Source organism: Dunckerocampus dactyliophorus, chromosome 1, assembly GCF_027744805.1.
Source record: "Dunckerocampus dactyliophorus isolate RoL2022-P2 chromosome 1, RoL_Ddac_1.1, whole genome shotgun sequence".
Classification (NCBI taxonomy): domain Eukaryota; kingdom Metazoa; phylum Chordata; class Actinopteri; order Syngnathiformes; family Syngnathidae; genus Dunckerocampus; species Dunckerocampus dactyliophorus.
This window is the reverse complement of record NC_072819.1, coordinates 39,675,230-39,692,494: the sequence shown is the minus strand read 5'-3', so window position 1 is coordinate 39,692,494 and position 17,265 is coordinate 39,675,230. Positions and strand designations below refer to the sequence as shown.

The window sequence follows — 17,265 nt, the reverse complement described above, 5'->3', positions numbered from 1 at the left end:
GTGTATATACGGATAAACTGGTATTTAATCAACATCACGATGTTTTACTCTATACTGTATACATTTTTTTCTCGTAACTTCAAATAGAATGGGGGAACAGTGGCTTCCATCGATGATCTCTCATAACTTTTCAATGCATACACAGTGTCACACTGAATTACTTAATGTATTCTGAAATTAAATAATTGTACGTGTTTTGCAGCGCAGCAATCTTTGGTATGAACTACAGCAGCTATTGATTCAAACCTGGCAACTCCAAATCCATGTCGTCATTTCCGCGGTGGAGCGAAATGGTTCGCTTGTTTTGTGACCCTGTCTTACCCGATCACAGGCTCAGCCCGTTCTGTAACGCCAGCTATACTTCGCTGCTCTTTTTTTGAATAACTAGTTAACGTCATGAGAGAGAGGGGACACTTAAAAGAAGAATTTAATGTTTTTATGCTGCTAAAATACTTTTAGTTTATGTTTGCGCCGGAACGAGGTGATTGCGGAGACGTTTGGACTGACCCGAGGAGTGGAGGAGAGCCCTTCAAAATGGCAACCCCTTATGTTACAGATGAATCTGGTAAGCCTGGTGCATGTGGCACATCCATTTCAATACATGTAAAACATGTCCGTCAAATGTTTAATAAGCAACTGCTGATTGGTGTAACTATCTTATATCCATCTGCCTGCTGTTTGCCATCAGCAACGCTCCCGCTTTGCTTTGGAGCAAGCTTTGTTTTTGCTCAGAGGTTAGCCGCTAGTTAGCATCTTGCTATCGTCTCATACAAGTTGAAGTGTACTGTATTTTTGCCTGCCTCAATATATTGCCATGTGGATGCAAGTCTGTTTTTCCGCATCTCTCGCCTCCAAACATGCAAGAAGAGAGTTCACTCTGTGCATTGCTTTCAGCGCCTCGGTGTGTTTGTTCCATAGAACAGTGGCATGAACGGACTGAGCCCTTTGGTCAGTCATTCAGTCTCTTTACCTGGGTGGGTGGAGGCATGGCCGGTAGCATACACAAACAGAGTGCAGAAGAGTGTAACGTAGTAAAAATGATTTTAGCAGACTGCAATATATTGTCATATTTTTTTTCATTCTACTTTTCTTAAAAGTAATGTTAAAGTCTTGTCTTGTCTCGTTCTCGCTGACCCAAGCTCGGCTATCGTCTCATCTTGTGAACTGAGGGTCTCGTGACACCCCATGGCACAGTAATTTTCAAAGCCTTGTAAAACTGTGCGTCTAGTGGAATGGTGGCAATGGTCGCTGCACAGTACATCTGCTAGAACAAAAGGAAAAGAGATGTATTTAGTGGCCTGCGATTGGCTGGCGACCAGTCCAGGGTGTGCCTCGCCTCTTGCCCCAAATCAGCTGGGATAGGCTTCAGCATACCCTAGCGACCCTGACGAAGATAAGAAAATGGATGGATGGATGGATGGATGGATGTATTTAGTGGCTGCAGTGAGCCGTTTTTGCACTGCACATTCTTTATTTGGGCTTCAAACTTTATATCACTACTACTACTCTTAACTCTAGCTCCATGTTAAGATGGGATATCTACTGTGTTTTATTGCAGTTTACGATAAAAAAAACACGTCAAATCGCTTATTAACATAACTGGGATTTAAAGTCTTCAGTGGCCGACTTAATTTTTTTGGTTTCTCTGTCCGCTGCCAGAGTTTTACTTAAGACATAGCCACACACCGGCCTCCTTTCCTACCGAGTTCATGGTAAAGCCAAGGGCTAGCCATGGTATTCTAAACTATTATTTTTTCAGACCAGAGTTTTTCATACCTGACAGTTTCGACTGCTCACTCGCTGAGGTGGTCATTTTGTGACCACTATATATTGCATCAGGGCGTCATTGGAAAAGAGAGCGTGCTCTCAACTGGCTTTCCCTGAATAAATAAAGATTGAAATGAAAAATGTATTACTGATATACAAACCTCATTGGGCTACGTAATAGGGATGCACAATGTTTTTTTTCAAACTGATATCAATCACTACCTACTTACTCTATTACTCGCATCCCTACTATGTATGCTTTGTCGTATTTTGTGGTCCTTTTTATTGTGGTTATTGTCACTTGTTTTCCTTGCCTCGGACATCGCACTTTGTTTTTCTTGTATTGTTCAAGCATGAATACTAGAGATTTGCGATGTTGGGCTTTCTTTTCAATATTCAATACTGTCCAGTGCTTCATTACTGGTACCGCTCTTAACCGATACGGATATCAGCAGCAGCTCTTCCCTCAAACTGAAGTCTCGTAATAAACACACAATTCTTCTTCTCCTGAATGCATTTAACAAATAAACAAATGCTGCAATATGAAATACAAGTTATACAAAAGGTGCCAAAACGCTGCGAGCGACTATGAGGGATTTTTCCTGAAGTGTGATTTTAGATTAGAATTATTGATGGACGACGCCTTACTCCTCCCTAGTATAACCAAGCTTTATATTATGTTCTGCATGACAGGTTGGACTTTAGTTTTGGTTTTCCTTAGTTGTCACATTGTTTCCTACTTTATGCTCTTATTTTGGTATTCTGTTTCCTGTTAGGCGCAATGTGTAGCTGATTTTGCAGTCGCTGGAAAGCGGCACCTTTTTCCAACTTGTAGTCTGTGCTACTATTTAGGTGGAGCTGCATTACATGCAAAGAGCAAAATGTAAACCTTTATAGTCATTGCAAAATGACTAAAAAGGTGAAACTTTGAATTAATTCCAGACCGCAGACATACTGAGCTTGTTTGCTATGTGGAGCATAGTGCAGTTTGGTGAGGTCTCACTCGCGCACCAATAACTGTTGACAAGCTTCCTATAAAGTATTTACTGTTTTTCTTTAGGAAAATATATTGCCGCCACTCAGCGACCTGACGGCACATGGAGAAAACCACGACGGGTGAAGGACGGTTACGTCCCCCAGGAAGAGGTCCCAGTGTAAGTGAGCTTCTTCCCAAACACTTCCTCTTGTGTAAAGAAGACAAGGCGTTTTTTAAAATTTATTTTAAGATCCCCTCATTCTGTTTCAGGTATGAAAACAAATATGTGAAGTTCTTTAAGAACAAACCAGGCCTTCCACCAGGCATGAGCTCATCTGATGCTGAAACACCAAAGCAGAATCAAAAAATCCCGGGATGTGCAGACAGTGACAACGCTGGTCTCTCCAAGTCGGCCAAACGCAACATGAAACGTAAAGAAAAACGAAAACAGCAGCAACAGCAGGAGCCGGAGGAGAACCCGGATGTAGCATCGCTCACTGTCGCTGTTGAGAACGCGACCATCTCAGCGGGCAGCGAGCCTTCACACAAAGTGGCGGCTGCTTGTGGAGTGCCGTCAGATGATTCCAGTGCAGCAGAAAAAGCCAAGAAGATTAAGAATTTGAAAAAGAAGCTGAGGCAGGTGGAGGAGCTGCAGCAGAAAGTAGACTCGGGGGAGATAAAACAGCCAACGCAGGATCAGCTGGAAAAGTTAGCCAGGGCGAAGGCTTTACAAGACGAGTTGGAGCAGCTGGAGCGTGACTCATGAAGCACTGAACGAACACTTTGGATTGGTCTGGCATATACTTCATACTGACACAAAGGAAACAGAGCAGCTAGGATTCCAGCCTCCATTTAATGTATTCTACCTATGTGGACTTCATGATGAACATCAAGTTTCCCCATCAAGGACTTACACACTCTGATGCTCATTTCGAAACATCTTTTTTAAAAACAAATTTTGTGTTCTCTTTTCCATTTTGTACCTTTTTCAAAAACATGTTGTGTGCTTACCAGAAAGTACTTGTTGACCTGTGTGCTTTTAGAACAATGACAGTTTAAGCACCATGTGAACCATGAATTAAAACTACATGCTGCAACAAAATGATTTCATTTTGCTTTTTTAGTTAAAAGTGAACACAAGCAGCCAAGACCTTTGACCTCACCTACCTTTAGTGTCTTGACCTACTGTTCTGTAGTCATAGTTGACAAGTGAGGGACTCAGTTTGCCGGAGCCAAATTGTGGAGAATTTAACATTGTATGTAACTTAAAAGACCCTTCTCACCTTTAAGTGGTAGTAAATAGATTGTGTGTGTGTGTGTGTGTCCTATGACTGTCACACTACTCCTGGCTATAATGGTGTCAATGCCACAATTCTGTGCTTTTGTGGTACATTAAATTCCCCTGCAACTTGATTTATAGTACACGAGAACTTGTTTAGAAGCAGCTGATTTACTTTGAATTGCATATCCATATTAAATACACGCCTGTGCACAACATGTGAACCAAGAAGGAAATATATATGCTATACAGATTCATTCTGGATGGAAGTACTTATGTTTTGCATTGCTTGAAGTATTTCAAATTGCGGAAAGTATGCGTAGAATGTCATAACGTATGGATATTTTGGCAGATTTGGCTAAAAGTCAATGTGGCTGAAGCAGCTAGGAAGCATCTGTGTTTCCTCGTATCACGATGGCAATACTCACAAAGTTTTAATATGAATAAAAATACTTTACACTCTAGTGTATTAAAAATATGTTACTTACTGTGCATGTTTAAAGGTATCACGCTCTCTCAACATGGCCACCAGGGGTCACCAGTGATTCAACACATCCAATATAGGGCCGAAATTCATTGATGTCACAAGGAGGCTTTCATATATACAGTATTTATTGTAAGAAAAAGAATACAGTATACAAGACAAGAAGGTGCGTGGAAGCAATACGTTTCATGATGACTTTTAAAATGAATTGCATATATTCAAGTGACTTCATACGTCTGTTGGAACATTGGACATCTGGCTGAATGAAAATCGATCAGTCATTGAATTTATTTCCTGTATGTTTGATATGACCTCTTATGTGTCATTTTAGTGTGTGGTAAAGTTTGTGCAAGCACTGCACACCATTCTGACAATGATAATGACCGGCATGCTGATTTCCCAAGTCCAAGTCAGTATGAAGTGTTTTAAGATAAAACAACTATGCGTTTTTGCATTCTAGCCTGCAAGGCTCCATTTCAATAACATTAATTGTAGGCTCACATTGGGCTCCCCAGGGGCCCTTGGAATTGTCCTAACTTTCTCCCACCATACAGTGGCTGTCTCGAGCCATTTAATTATAATTATCTATCTATCATGTGACATGAACTGCAGCTTTTTAGTGTAGTGAAATTGTCCATTTGCCGTAGTGTGAAACAAAGCATACCCCAGTATGGCTTAACATACTGACAGATTCTCTTCAAGCATCTTTGCATGCATGAAGCCTAAGAATGGGACTATCGTCAGTCGCGATGAACACCCCTCAGATATGTTTAATGCACTGTCATCTGTTCCACTGCTCCTTCACACCATGATGGTTGGCGAGGTCGCAGTCAGAGGCACCATGGAGCCGGTCTCAAAGTCAAAGTCAATGAGAGTGTGTGTGATGGTGCTGACACTGCTGCTGGAGGAGCCTGTTCCCATCTGGCGCTCCTGCAGGCTGCGGAGGTAACTCTGGAAAGTGAGGACAGCTACAATGATTATTTTAAAACATGGTGAACGTTGATCTTCCCTTTAGTTTGCTTGTACACTGACTGGTGCAAGGACGTCCCCGGCATAGCGTTTTAGAGGTGGAGGCCTACGCTGACGATAATGTGGTGGCCTTCTTCTAGACTCTGAGAATTTATGCTTTTTGGCATGTTTCTTCATTTTTTTGTGTGAAGCTGGGGAGCAGTCACAGGGGGATACAAATATTAGTGTCAGTGTCAGTGGACAGCCGTATATTTGACCAACAACAGCCCGCCTTACCCTCTGTATGTGATGCTCCTTTGGCGGTAAACTTCCACTGCACCGCCACGCCTGTAAGACTTAAAGCCGGGCCAATTCCACTAATTGCCCAATTGAACCAACATAGTGAAAGTGGGGTCGCTTGACAAAACATATCATACACATGATCAGGCAGCATGAAGGCTCCCACTAAGTAATCCACACACAGCATCACAGTGATGGCACCAAACACTGATGTGTACATGATGACAAACAGTTTCTGCCACTGCAGTGTGAGCACAGCTGTGGCAATGCTGGCAGCCATGATGGCACTCAAGGGCACCCACGCTGGTGTGAGGCTGTAAAACTGTCCGACGACTACGAGGGTGGCAGAGGAGAGCAGGCAGCCCAGTTGGAGGCCACACAAGAGGATCCCCAAGGTGGACACCAGCAGGGTCACCAGGCCGCAGAGCACCCCCATGCCCAGGCCAATCCCAGATTTGGCCTCAGCCCCCAGGTGAGCCTCCAGCACAGGCTCATTGTGGTACAGCAGTAGGACAGACGCTGATCCAAACATGAAGCCAGAAAAGAATGTGACAATCTTGAAACAGCGGTACCCTGGGAAGACAACGCACATACGGTATATAATTATAATAGCTATCATTTCTCATTTAGATTCTTACTTTAGCAATATTTTAAGTGTCTTCTCATTTATTTTTCAAATACAGTGTCTGAAAAGGTACACAATGCATGCACTATCCCAGCATACTGTAATGCTTGTTATTATTATTATATGTTGTTCAAGCTTGTTATTATAATAATATTATATTAATCCAAGCTTGTTATTATATATCACAAGTTGATTTAGATTTGAGCTCTCTGGAAATGTCAGGTGTGACCCTGAGCAGGATAAGTGGTAGAAAATCAATGAATAAAAATGTTTCCTGTGCTGCTTTAAATAATGAGAATAAATAAAAATGTAATCTTTCAGTACAGTCATAATTCTACTAAAAGCCTTCTTCAAGTTGTGAGAGCGGTGAGAGGGTGTTTGCAGACTGTCACGTGATTTAAAGTGTGAGTCCAAAGGTTTCACGCCTCATCACAACACTGCTGGAAGCGTGTCCACAAAACCCCGGCAGAAGTTAAAGAGGAAGCAATACGTCGGGGTTTGCCTCAAGTATCGTATACAAAATTTTAAGACCGGCTGAAAAATTGCAAGAATTTACATTCATTGTTGGATCTTAAGGAGGTTCTAGGTAGAGCTGCAAAATGCAAAAAGAAGAAATGTGAGTGAGACAAAAAGTTTTTTGAGTAAGCACAAAAGCTTTCTCCCTTTGAACACGGTCGCATTGTTGAGCTGCATTAGCAAGGCCCCACGCAGCGCACCATTGCTGCTGAGGCTGGATGTGGGGCGTCATTTTCAACTTCTTTAAAATTCTGAAGGTTTATGGAACAAAAAAGTCAAGTGATAGACCCAAAAAAATTTCACCATCAAATTTCACTGTCAAGACACGGGACAATCCTCGGCCCAAATGAAGGTTGTTACTGGTGTCGAGCGCAGTCCCATAACCATCAGACGGCATCTGCGAGAAAAGGATTTGATGGTCCTGATGGCTTCTAATGTTACTGGCATGACAAGGAGATCCCACCTGAGATATTTTCCACACTGCACTGTAGAGGTGCACCATCATGATCTGGGTTTTTCAACAGGACAATGCTGCAGTTCACAAGGCCCCGCCTGACAAACCACTTCTCTTCTTCCAGATGAATAAGATCACTCTTTTGGACCATCCTGCCTTTTCCCCGTATCTAAATCCAATGGACAACATTTGCAAATGGATAGCAGGGGAAGTTTACAAAAATGGACATCAGTTCCAGAGAGTGGATGCCCTCCGTGAAGCTATCTTCACCACCTGGAGCAACATTCCCACTAGCCTCCTGGAAACGCTGGCATCAAGCAAATCCAAACATATCCAGTTTTTGAAATGATTAACGCAGGTACTCATCACTGAGTTTTTTTTTCAAAATGATATTGTTATTTAAGGGGGGTTTCAGGGCTTTTTGAGCCACAGTCTTAAAGTCTATTTCAGTCTATTGCAGTTTAACTCACTCCCCTTCTTCTTTGCACATGCTCAAGCTCTTCTTAGAACCTGCTTAAGGTCCAACAGTGCAAAATGTCAATTCTTGCAATTTTTCAGCTGGTCTTAAAATTTTGATAAGGAGTGAAAAGAGTGGAAGTCAGGCGGCCAACACGTGTCACTTCCTTTGTCGCCTCACTCAGATGAGGGATCTGCCTCCAGATTGGAGCTTATCCACCTTAAACCCACACTACATCTGCCACTTACTACACTTACTAAAGATAAGAGAAAAAGGGGCCGGTAATAATCACAGTGTGTTTTCACAGGTTAGAGATTATTTACAGCATTTTGTGTTTAATACTCACTCTTCACTGTGTTTGTCTTCCTTACTTTATGTTTCTAACTATGCAGATAGCAATTTTATTGTGGAATTTCATTTTTTGCCGTGATTGTGTGTATTTTAAATTAATTACAATTAATAATCAATTGTTCATGCAAAATCTTAGTAGATCTGTGCTGGGCCACATTGCACCCATGCTTTAAGCACACAACTATGCATGTGATGGTATCTCTGTGCTTTGAAAATTTCATCAATAAAATGCACCTGTGCTATGGCTTGAATTATCTCACAATAGGCACAATAATCCTTAACATGGGCTACTGTTGCGACCGTAACACACGGCAAACTAAAACTCAACTTTGAACCCCCAATGTTAATTCCTGTCCGCCTCCCACTCAGCTCCCCAAGCACAAAAATATTAAAAAACTGACCCACAAAATGTAGAGGAGAAATAGGCGCTAGCACTGCTCTCTCCGAGTGCTTTGTTTTAAATGTTTTAAATCAGGGGTCTCAAACTCAATTTCACTGGGGGCCAGTGGAGGTAGAGTCTGGGTGAGGCTGGGCCGCATCAAGTATTGGGAGTAGGGCTGGGAATCTCAGGGTACCTCACGATACAATACATTTCACAATACATCCATGTGATAACACCACTGTTAGTTCAGTGTTGGTGTTTACTTGCCCCTGTAAGTATGTAAGTAACACTGAGCTTGCCTGGATGTTGCGGGCTGCAGTTACACTACTCTGATGTCCAGTCGCGGGCCGCAAGATACGATTTGGGCCGCAAGTTTGAGACCCCTGTTTTAAATGGTTCATTTTGTCTACCATATTGGGTAACACGAGTGTAAAAGTGACTGTAGGGATGTTATTTCATGCCTAGAGGGCTATAATAATGTTAAAAAAAATGTATGTAGAAGGTCGTAAACAGGTTTTTTACGCTCTAACTTTGAAAATATGTCACGATCAGTGTTTATATTTTTTTAGCATAATAACTTGATTAAATTGCTAAGACAGCAATTATTTTTCATTCTATTGTTTGTATTATTATTAAGTTAAGGGTAAACTATGAGAATAAACTTTTTTTTATTATACAGTATAAACTATTTTGTGTTTTGATTTCTATTGCAAATATAATTTTATTTCTATCAGCCATGCTGTGATTTGCTCCTTTTATTTGAAATAACTCAAAATCAAGCCACCTTCAGTTTAGCTCAGTGAGGATCATAGTTGATCTCACTGTGCATCCACGAGTTATGTTCATGAACAAGGTAGACTCTAAAATGTTTACCTACCAAAAAAGCAGTAGATCAGTCCAAAAGAAAGGCAGACGGAGCAGACAATAGACGGGATGACCTCGTGGCTGCTATCAATCTCAAACATGCATATGTCCACCTCAGCAACTGGCTCCTCAGTAACGTTCAGTGACGTGACTGCCATCTTGGAGGAGGATTACTGTTTCCAGCACAGATGCTCAGCATGTGACACTGCCTGTTTCATCATGGAGTGAGCAAGCCCACATGTGTGGATGAAAGGATCTTTAACTCTTTTATACTGCTGTCCACCTGCAGAAAGAGTACAAAAGCTGTTCCAGCGAGCCACACTGTTAATCCATGTGAGGCATATTGCATCTCAGCAAAGCTCATGTTGTCACTAAAAGGAATACGTGCATTTCCCTGTGAAGGAAGGAGAAGAGAAACTTGGGTTCCTCTTTGAGTTTACCATTTTCCTCTCTCCCCTGCTTCTTTTGTTCACATGCAGGATGCAGAATAGGAAGTGACACACAGCAGCATATTGATCCTGGCATGTGGCTTAGCACTCTTAGCACTGTTTGAGAATTGTGATACAAGCAACCACATGTGGCACCATTTGTTTCTTTTACAAACTGGAGCCAATTTCTTACCATGATGTTTACACTGGTCTTGGCTTATTAGTGTGAAGAGATCCATATAAGCTGTTGAGGCAGAGCTGACGTTCAGCAGATGGTATTAGAGGAGCTTTAGCAAGGTGAACCATCCTCTCAACAGAAACACATTCACTCCAATGCATTTTCTATGAGTTTGTTCCGTGCAAGTCTTTCTCGTATTTCTCTCAGCAATAAGTGAGTGGATTTGTATATGAATAAATAAAAAAGATGCAAGTGATCACAAAACAATGATGTTCTCAAAGCAATAACAGTAGCCTACCTGCAGCTGGAATGAGGCAAGAAAAAATGTCAAATCGCAGCAGTCTTGTCAGGAGTTCATCAGCACTGTGTGTGTTTCCTCTGCGAACGTCCTCGGTGTTCACTCGTGAACAGCTGACTCTGGGGGAGAGACCATCTGCCTCCAGTGACATTTCGAGGCTGCTGCCAAGTCCAAGGCCGAGCCACCTGAGAGTTCAGCTCTCACTACCCATAATCCTCCTCGGCACCGGACTCTGCCCCTGTTGGATGACAGTGATCCGCCTGAAGAGCTTTCACAGTCTGGCCAATAGCACTCATCGTAAATAAATTGAAAAATGTATAATTAATTAATGTGATCGGTATCGGCCGATTTCCGCCCTGGATGATCGGTATCGGAATCGGCAGCATAAAACCCTGATCGGAGCATCCCTACTAAATAAATAGATATATTCTCACCCTTATTCTTATTATACAGTAATCCATATCAATTCCATCCCATTTTATACAGAACCCTTGTAAATTGTTTTTGATATATGGACTGCTTCAAAATCAATTGTCCCAAAATGGTAACAATAAAATGGTTGTTAAATAAGTACATTACAGCAGTGGTTCCCAAACTTCAGTTTTCCCTTCAGCCATTTAACCATGGAGCCATGTACTGTACCCCCTACTCCTGCACATTTAAAAAACATAAACCTTTTCATGTTAACTTGAAACAGTCAACATAATGAATCGGTTCATTAATTTTATAGTAATTCCATGTAGAAAAAAAAGAGTATTTTGCATGGTCACATTTTGATAAAGTTTCACATGAGCTCTGATACTGTAAACAGATAAGTAATCATCCTACATACTGTATATTTTATTCTAGTTTGATGTTGGCATCCATCCGTTTGAATGGATTGGAGTTGAGCTACACTTTTTTGTCCACTGATGCTGGCTATGGTTTAAGTCTGCACATTAATTTAACACCAAATTGAAGGGGAAAGTTTAACAATTACGATAAAGCAGTATTCGAAGTGCCAAAATACACACAACCAACGATAGCAATGGACAACTTCACACTTTGTCTCCTTGCTGCTCCATTCTCATTGCGCCATAATTTAATTAACATTTTTATTCACGTACGCCCTATGACAATTTTTTACCCCACTTTGGGAAGCTAGGCATTACAGGTTTTGAGAGACATTAAGCGTGTCGTTTGCCACCGGGTGGACAAAAAACATTAATGCAGCTTTTCTGAGCGTGCAGCCTGCCATCTAGTGGGCAGCTGACACCAAATGCTGCTCGTCCAATTTCAAATATTGTCTTTTATCACAAAAATTAACAACAAAATCCTCCCGCAGCCAATATAACAAGCATTTGTATTTTTTCTCCAGTAATTCCCCAACAAGTGTGTTGCAAAACAGGCTTGGACATAAGGACTAGGACATTGCTAATTGTCCATTTGTCATTGTGCTTTCAAGGCTTCTGCAGTGACACCATCCATCAATCCACCACAGCCTATCCCAGCTAACTTCAGGTGAAAAGCCATGAACAGTGTGAAACAGCCACTTTAACAAATAATGCCAAGTTATCGGCTTTTGGTTGTTTTTACTGTTAAAATAGGAAACAAAGCAAGCATTCTTTTAATTCTAAAACTGTGAAACTGCTCCTGTCTATTTATAGCGTACAATATTGTCTGAAGACAGACTTTTTGTCCGACCTCACACACAAATTAATGGCTGAGGCAGAACAAGTGCCAAGAGATAAGGAGAAAATGAAAAACAGCAGCAGGGCAACGCAACTGCGGCATGACCGAGCTTCAATAAGGCTGATGGAGCTGGTGAAATGGCACCTCATCACAAAATAAACTTCCTCCTCTTTCATCATTTAACTCTCTATGGGAGTGTTTCACGCGAGGGAAATAAAAGTACACTCGTCCCTCGCTGTATCGCGTTTATTCAGAAATTCCTGAATTACTAAATGATGGCTGTTTCGTGGAAGATTATGGTCTGTTATTAGTCAAAACATTGAAATACAAGTGACATGTAGAATTCTGGTCACTGGGCGGCAGTAATGACACAAAACATTACATTACATTACCTTAACACTGCCTCAAGTCATGGAGTCAGTCATGGCATGTCAGACATAATAGAGTGAAAAACAGTTGTCCTCCCATTCCGTGTGGAAGTGGTAAGTTTTGGGCTTCTTAAGTTTAGAAGAAAAATAAAATTCAAGGTTAACTGGTTAGCTCGCTAGCTTGTTCGTTCGCTAGTTTGCTAGCTAGCGGCCGTCTTGATTCCCTGCAGCATAAGAGTTGTGCAATGTGTTGCAAACAATGAATAATAGGAGTGTAAAGGTGACTATAACGTGTTATTTCATGTATACAGAGCTTCTAATAATAACGTATTTTGAAAGTTATTAACAGGTTTTCAATGCCGTAACTATTAACATTGAATCCTATATGGCTGATGTTGATTTATCGCGGTCAGGTTGGGAACCAATTAACCACTATAAATGTAGGATGCCTTTACTCTCATAAGGTATACCTGCACAATCTAATGATAGCTAAGAAAAAATGCATATTTTTACATATGCTTACAAAAGTAAGTGAATGCCATTGTTTTGACTGCTGTCTTTCATTTGGAAGATAACTTGTTACCCAGTTTACTAAATTAAATGACAAAATGCTCACATCTACAAAAATAAACATCTGAAATATAATATGAAGGCTAGGGATGTCCGACATTGGCTTTTTTACCGATATCTGATATCCTGATATTATCCAACTTTCAATTTCCCATTCAGATATCAACCGATATCAACTATCACATATCTCCTGTCGTGGAATTACTGGACTGGACCTATTACATTACTATGTATTATTATTATTTATTATGTATTATTGCACAACAAATTTGACGTGATCCGTCTGATCTATCCAACTATCCATGTATCTATCTATTTATCTATCTATCCATCTCAATACACATCTGCTGAGAAGCCACTGGATACAGTATCAGCAACTAGCTTCTTGATGTGGCCGCAGACAACACTGCACAACTTGCGCAAGCAAACATCCGAGAAATCCGGCAGCCGCGCACCCTCCGCCGAGGAGTCCAGCACCACGTCCGCCCGCCGCCACCTCTTCCACATTAAGTTACATAGATGTCCGCCATCTCCTGGTGTAAAGAATTAACTGCACGAGGCACCGTAGCAGCAAATTCAGCAATATTGCGACTTTGCCGCTTAAAGGGCTTTTTCGGCTTTCATTATAGGGAAAAAACCCGATACCGATGTTTGATAACCAGTCAACAACCAGCTACCCCTAAACAGCTCTCACAAGATGCTGCCGATATGACAGTGATGTCAGGTAAAACCACTGGCCTGTCAAAAGTGAGCCTGGTAGACAGCAGACAGATGTTTGAGACAGCAAGGAGGCAGGATGGATAACATGGATGCAGAAATAGCTGTCATGTTCATCAAGAACTGTCCCCATCCTAGCCTAGTTTGTGTGTTCAAGTGCAAACCCATTGCTAAGTGATCCCTCACAGATGTACAGGAGGTCATTGATGAGCACTAGAGAGAACAGCAAATAAAGAAATCCAATACAAACACGGCCAGAGCAAATGTCCTTCAGGTAGCTTCAGCTGTAACGTCTGCTAACCCTCCTGAGTCTGAAACTGACCATGCTCCTGTTTTTAATTTGAGCCGCACTTTTATCTTATTTTAGCGCAGTTTTGAGAAGTTCAGAGGGGACTATGTAGCTGTGTGAAACTGTTGATTTAAAATATTGTGGGTTTTTGGTTTTGTTTACATTTTTTGTGGAACATAATTTTTGTTACGGTTGCTGTTGCAAGTTGGACTCTTTATAGAAACGCACACAGGGAGAAATGCGTGTTGCCTGCCATAACGTGGACGTTTGAACAGCTGAAATAAATGTGCAGATCCTGACTCTCGGTGTGTGTTCTTTAACCCCGAAGCCATCTCCTTAGAAGGTGTACAAATACAAGTAACATGAAATACAGTAGACGCCCCTACAACGTAAATAATCCGTTCCGAGAACCTTTATGTTATAGGGTTTTTATGTTATACGAAGCGTAAAATACATGTAAATAGCCTAATCTTTTCCAAGATCTTCCCAAACTCACCCCTTTGGCCCTTCAAAATATTCAAAGTCCACCAAATATGGTGGGAAAATATAAGAAAACGTTAGCATAAACATAGTACAGTAACATTCCAATATAAAATAAGGTAATAAATAAGATTACTGTAAATTAATAAAACAGAAAAACAAAAACAATCTTACCGTTCACGAGATGTCTTGATCAGGAGCACGCAAGTGGCGGCAGGAAGGAGGAGGAGGACTAGCCTGAGTCGAAACGCGACTCAAAGAGTCTAAGAGTCAGCTGGTCTCACAGACAAACGCACACGCACTACACAATAATGCTGTGTGCAAAATTTTAATTTGTAACTTAACTTAATTGTTTAAGCTAGTTTAAGGGCGACTATGAAGAGGAAGGGAGGTTGAAGGGAGAAGCCTGTCTCTCACACAAACTCACGTATGTGCTGTATAAGTCAGCCAATGAGAGCGTGAAGCGTCAGAAGGCGTCACCAAGTGTTAGTCTGAACTTGCACCGACTTGAGGCATTAATAGAGTTGATTGAAAAAAAAAATATAAATATAAATATAAATATATAAAAAAAATATATGGAATTTCTTCCGTAATACGATGCAAAAAGTTTACATAAATTCTTTACGTTCAGTGGAATTTACGTAAAAGGAGGTTTACGTTATGCGAGGTACTACTGTACATAGAATATGGTTGACAATCTTAGATTGGACTTTTGGCCTTTTTAGGATGTACAGTATGACAATAAAACCACAAGATAAATATCATGATCAGGCTCACAGCTCTGCAGGCTTTTAAATCCCATCAATAAGTATTTTCAAAGAGTGAAGTCTGGTTGTTCTCATGTTGCTTCTCTTATTATGTTGTCCTAAAAAGTGAACTTTTTTCCACACAATCAGTTATTATCTTTTTATTGTTGGAAGACAGAGTCCTCCAATCCATCTTTCAGCATTTTCCTTCAAATTGCACAACAGTTTTCTCCTGAAGGAATATTGTCGAGTGTGTAATCTCTCTTGCTAGAACATACTGGATGAAATACACATTTGTAGCAAATTGTTACTGAACCTGTTCCCCCTTGAAATATGAAAGCACATAGTCAATCGATTCTCAAGGCCTCTGTGTGCACAATTGTTTATGACATTTGGGGCTGCAGAGCCGGGAGTATTGATTATGACTGACCATTTAGCTCTGTAAATAAATGTTTTTCACCTGAGCGCTCTGAAGGCCCGTTAAAGAACAACATATTGACACTGTAATAAAATTACTCTGATTAAAGAGTATAAATGGAATTTGCTTGATGCTTGCTTGATCATGATGTCTTAGATGAAGGAAAAAACAATCAAATACTGTGCAATGAGAAAGTAAATTATTTGCCATGCCAGTCTAAGCTGTCGTTGTTAAAGTTGATGTCTGAGTTACCGTAAATTCTGTTGTATAAGCCGCTACTTTTTTCTTAAACTTTGAACCCTGCGGCTTATACAGCGATGCGGCTAATTTATGGCTAAATACTCATCTTGTGATGTCTTTTTTACTTCAGAACTACTACTAATTGTTTAAATACTGTGCTGCTCATAGGTCAGTGAGGAAATGGTAGCTCTTTCTTTGGCAGGAGCTATCAGTGCACTACAACGGGCTTGTCAACCCATTGGAAAACACTCAAAGAATATACCTCAGAAATATACAGACATGTACCAATAAGAGTTTGAAATGAAAAGAACAACTGTTTTAAAGTTTTCTCATAATGCATTGCATCTGAGCAACGCATTCATTGGGGCGCTCTAATGACGTCAGCCTCCTTCTGGGTTCTGGGTCTTCTGGCTCCCTGTGGTGGACAGAGGCAACATTGGAGCGCCATCCACCATTTTCGATGCTGCTTATCCTCCAATGAAATTGTTTGCTCAAACAAAATGCATTATGAGAAAACATTAAAATGTTTTTTTCAATTTAAACTCATATTGGTACTTGTTGTTATATTTCTGAGGTATACCTTTTGAGTGTAAAGTTGCTGTGTGATGAGATTAATGTTGTTTGTAAGTACACCGTGAATCAGACTGTTATATTGACTAATGACATCCTGCAATTTCCAATGGGTTGACAAGCTCGTTGTGAGTTTTTTCATAGCTCATGATTGGCTCCTGTCAAATAAAGGCACTGACTTTTTATTTTTAATGTTCATGCAGGTTGCTCATTACAACGATAACAAGAAAAAGAGTAGAATAATTCACTTATGTTAATAGAAGTCAATGTTTTCAAATCCATCTTTGTCCCATTTATTTATTTTTTAATAACTGAAAAACATTTGTGGTCTTAAGTTTTGTATATGAAGCATGCACCCTATCTTTCTCTCAATAAAGTTTTGATACTTTGTTGTAAAAGTCTGATCACCTTCTCGTGAGCTCTCCTTATAATCCTCCATCTTGACAGTCAAATTCATTCATTCATTCAGCAGAGCACAAAAATAGAGTGAACAAATTTAATTTGTTTGCTCCTGGCTTTTTCTCTTGGAAGGACATGTCGTGATGTTTCTCTGTATTTTATTGTCCGATTAGCAAGAATAATGATGCCACACTTACATTTAAGACATTACGGAGGCTGTAGAAAGTCATGGTGTATAATAAATGTTTCTGCAACATTATATCATTGGCGACATGCTGACAGACAAGCAAGCAAACCGAGGAGAGACGCTCGTGACAGCCTCATCTTAGGTTTTCTGCCCTGTATTTGGTCAGGAGACGTGCAAATTCAGCAATTTCTACTTTTTTTTTAAACGATTGGACTCATACAGAAAATACATTTATATCACAGTTCTATGGACAATGTTAATATTTATTTTACGTTGTTTTTTCTTTGCTCAGGCTCACCTGCC

At 40.6% G+C, this 17,265-nt stretch overlaps 2 protein-coding genes across 5 annotated transcripts; one reads left to right on the top strand and one right to left on the bottom strand.

Moving 5' to 3' along the window:
* The first annotated feature begins 165 nt into the window (after window positions 1-165).
* On the top strand, window positions 166-3,848 carry pym1 (PYM homolog 1, exon junction complex associated factor). Its single transcript, XM_054789413.1, has 3 exons — window positions 166-565; window positions 2,828-2,921; window positions 3,014-3,848. Exons 1-3 carry the CDS (start codon window positions 463-465, stop codon window positions 3,507-3,509), a joined length of 693 nt encoding a protein of 230 aa, XP_054645388.1. The 5' UTR covers window positions 166-462; the 3' UTR covers window positions 3,510-3,848.
* An 812-nt stretch (window positions 3,849-4,660) lies between these two features.
* LOC129194008 (transmembrane protein 198-like) lies at window positions 4,661-10,519 on the bottom strand. Of its 4 annotated transcripts, none has more exons than XM_054798888.1 (5): window positions 10,308-10,456; window positions 9,417-9,686; window positions 5,752-6,327; window positions 5,539-5,666; window positions 4,661-5,457 (listed from the first exon to the last, which is right to left on the bottom strand). In XM_054798888.1, the coding sequence occupies exons 2-5, from the start codon at window positions 9,559-9,561 to the stop codon at window positions 5,308-5,310; spliced, it is 999 nt and encodes a 332-aa protein (XP_054654863.1). In that variant the 5' UTR covers window positions 9,562-9,686; window positions 10,308-10,456; the 3' UTR covers window positions 4,661-5,307. The 4 variants fall into 4 exon arrangements, with proteins under 4 accessions (XP_054654863.1, XP_054654881.1, XP_054654872.1 ...); XM_054798906.1 differs by having other exon boundaries at window positions 9,417-9,706; window positions 10,308-10,454; XM_054798897.1 differs by having other exon boundaries at window positions 9,417-10,075; window positions 10,308-10,340.
* Window positions 10,520-17,265: the final 6,746 nt, after the last annotated feature.